Source organism: Danio aesculapii, chromosome 17, assembly GCF_903798145.1.
Source record: "Danio aesculapii chromosome 17, fDanAes4.1, whole genome shotgun sequence".
Lineage (NCBI taxonomy): Eukaryota > Metazoa > Chordata > Actinopteri > Cypriniformes > Danionidae > Danio > Danio aesculapii.
In genome coordinates this window covers 38,228,287-38,230,786 of record NC_079451.1, presented here as the reverse complement: position 1 = coordinate 38,230,786, position 2,500 = coordinate 38,228,287, and the positions used below count along the sequence as shown (strand labels likewise).

The 2,500-nt window shown below is 37.2% G+C and overlaps 1 protein-coding gene across 2 annotated transcripts in view; it reads right to left on the bottom strand.

Annotated features, from left to right (window-relative positions):
• si:ch211-266o15.1 (zinc finger MYM-type protein 4) overlaps positions 1–2,500 on the bottom strand; it is a 58,982-nt gene that overhangs the window by 17,596 nt on the left and 38,886 nt on the right. For both annotated transcript variants that reach the window (XM_056476713.1, XM_056476714.1), the window contains exon 23: positions 1,582–1,676. In XM_056476713.1, coding sequence (XP_056332688.1) covers positions 1,582–1,676 — 95 coding nt within the window. The remainder of the gene's footprint in view (positions 1–1,581; positions 1,677–2,500) is intronic.

The window sequence follows — 2,500 nt, the reverse complement described above, 5'->3', positions numbered from 1 at the left end:
GTCAAGAAAAATTAATCAGGGACTAAATATGAAAGTACAATTATTAAGCACATTTTAAACGTGCTTATGTCAATATTTGTATCTGCAGTTATAAACTGCTTACTAACATCTATTAATGTAGAGTTAATGCTTAGCAAATAATGAATTCACTATTTGATAATGCTTAATAGCTGATTCATAGTGTGTAGTTATACCATTACCATTTTTATTTCAAACAAACCTTTTTCCAACTCCTCAGAGATCGAGTCTTGCAATTTGGGATAGATTTAAAATATCAAACCTTTCACGTTTCAAGGATTTCTGCCCAATTTCTTCCTTGCAAAAAAAAATAAAATAAAAAGATCACTGCATCACAGATAAAGATGAGCCTAAACAGAAATTGAAGCTGGTATTTTAGGCTTTTAAAAAAGAAGTTTTATTTCTGTCAGTAACCTAGTAAAGTTCTGTAATGAGCGCCAGTCTGCAGGGGACGACGGGGCTTTGACATCTACATGTTTAATTTCAGCACAAGATGGAATCATTAAGGGAGCAGTTCACCCACAAATTAAATGCTACTCGAGTTCAACTGTGTTTCACAGAAGAAAGAAATCACACAGCTTTACAATTACATGCAGGTCAGTGTAAAATTATGTGAAGGTGAGGAAAATGTCCTTTAAGATTTAAGAGTGGGTGAACTGCAGAGTTAAATTACTTTCATAGACTGCTTAATTCAATTGGATTCATATTGCATCCAAAAGCAGAGAGATTCATATTTTTCGGAAGTTTTTCCCAATTCATTCATTTGTCATTAAAGCAAACACGACATGAACAATGCAGATAGTTTTCATGGATAATAGCAACAAATTTGTTTTATTAAATATTTATTCAATTCATTTAGCCAGATTGTCTGACTGACTTCACACTCATTCAATGGTCCACAACATTTTTGTTTCTTTCAAAATTTAATGGGAAATCCAGCTTAATTGTGTCCAATTTTCGACAACAGCAGTAACAGGTGTTCATCTCCGTGAACGTGAATAGTTTATTGCACAGCAGCTTGTATAACCAAAGGTACATCTCTCTATAAAACCGTTTTCGGTGTAGAAAAAACAAAGAATACCAAAATCAGTTTGACAAATGAAAAACATCAATATACGGATTTGCGATAAACAAAAGATTATTAATTTTTGAAACGACCATGACATAAGCCAATGCAAAAAACATGATAATACAAGTGTTTTGGATCATCCTGACAATAAATTGTAATAAATACAGCCAAAATGATCTCAAATGTTCTTAAAAACGACTCTCTGTAGTGTGTGTTTGGGTCAGGCTGTCGCTTTACACGTTCGTAACTGTTGCTAATACTCATTTCAAGTGAAAAAGATGACATTAAAAACCTTTCGAGTTTCATAATTGGACAGGAGACTTTGAAAAAACACTGGAGTCTTTGTGTGAAAGTTGGGAAACAAGTAATTTCGCCAGACTTCACACTTCACAACCTTCCCAACTGTGAAAAGACTGTGGCTGAATTTATGTGCTGCTGTCGCTCTGATCTGCCTCCTCAACAAGCCAGGACTCTGATTCTGTGGGATTACATACCCTTTTCCTGGGAGGGTGGCCTTCTCTGCCCCTCTTACGTCTCTTCAGCGTCAACACCAGTCTGTTCTCTTTTGCTGATCCGGGGTCAGTCGTTGCTGTGAAATGACATGACGCGTGTTACAATTGTGGGGGAGTTTTACACATTATAAACACACAAAAGCTGTCAAAATTGCGTGTTAAATGACTTCTCAAAGATGTGTGATGTCACTGAATCACGGTTTTTAAATGATAAAGCAGCTCAACGTTGAAATGTAGGCCCAATTTCAATTCTATTTTTGTACAGCTACTCCTTCCCCTTGGCCCTTGAAACAGAATGTGAAGAGGAAGGGCTTCAAATTTCCCACTAAGAAATGGGACCGCAATACAACACCTGCACATGTCATTATATGTCGCTGTAAGCTCGTCCTTCATATGAGATCGATGATGGCGACTGCTGTAGTTATTCCAGTTGTATTTTTTTTTTGGTATTTATCTGCAGGAAATCACTGAAGGCATATTATTATTACTTTATACACTCACCGGCCACTTTATTAGGTACACTTGTCCAACTGCTCGTTAACGCAAATTTTTAATCAGCCAATCACATGGCAGCAACTCAGTGCATTTAGACATGGTTAAGACGATCTGCTGCAGTTCAAACCGAGCATCAGAATGGGGAGGAAAGGTGATTTAAGTGCCATTGAACAAGGCATGGTTGTTGGTGCTAGACGGGCTGGTCTGATTATTTCAGAAACTGCTGATCTACTGCGGTTTTCAAGCACAACCATCTCTAGAGTTTACAATAAATGGTCAGAAAAAGAGAAAATATTCAGTGAGTGGTAGTCCTGTGGGCGTAAATGCCTTGTTGATGCAAGAGGTCAGAGGAGAATGGTCAGACTGGTGCAACCTGATAGAAAGGCAACAGTAACTCAAATAACCA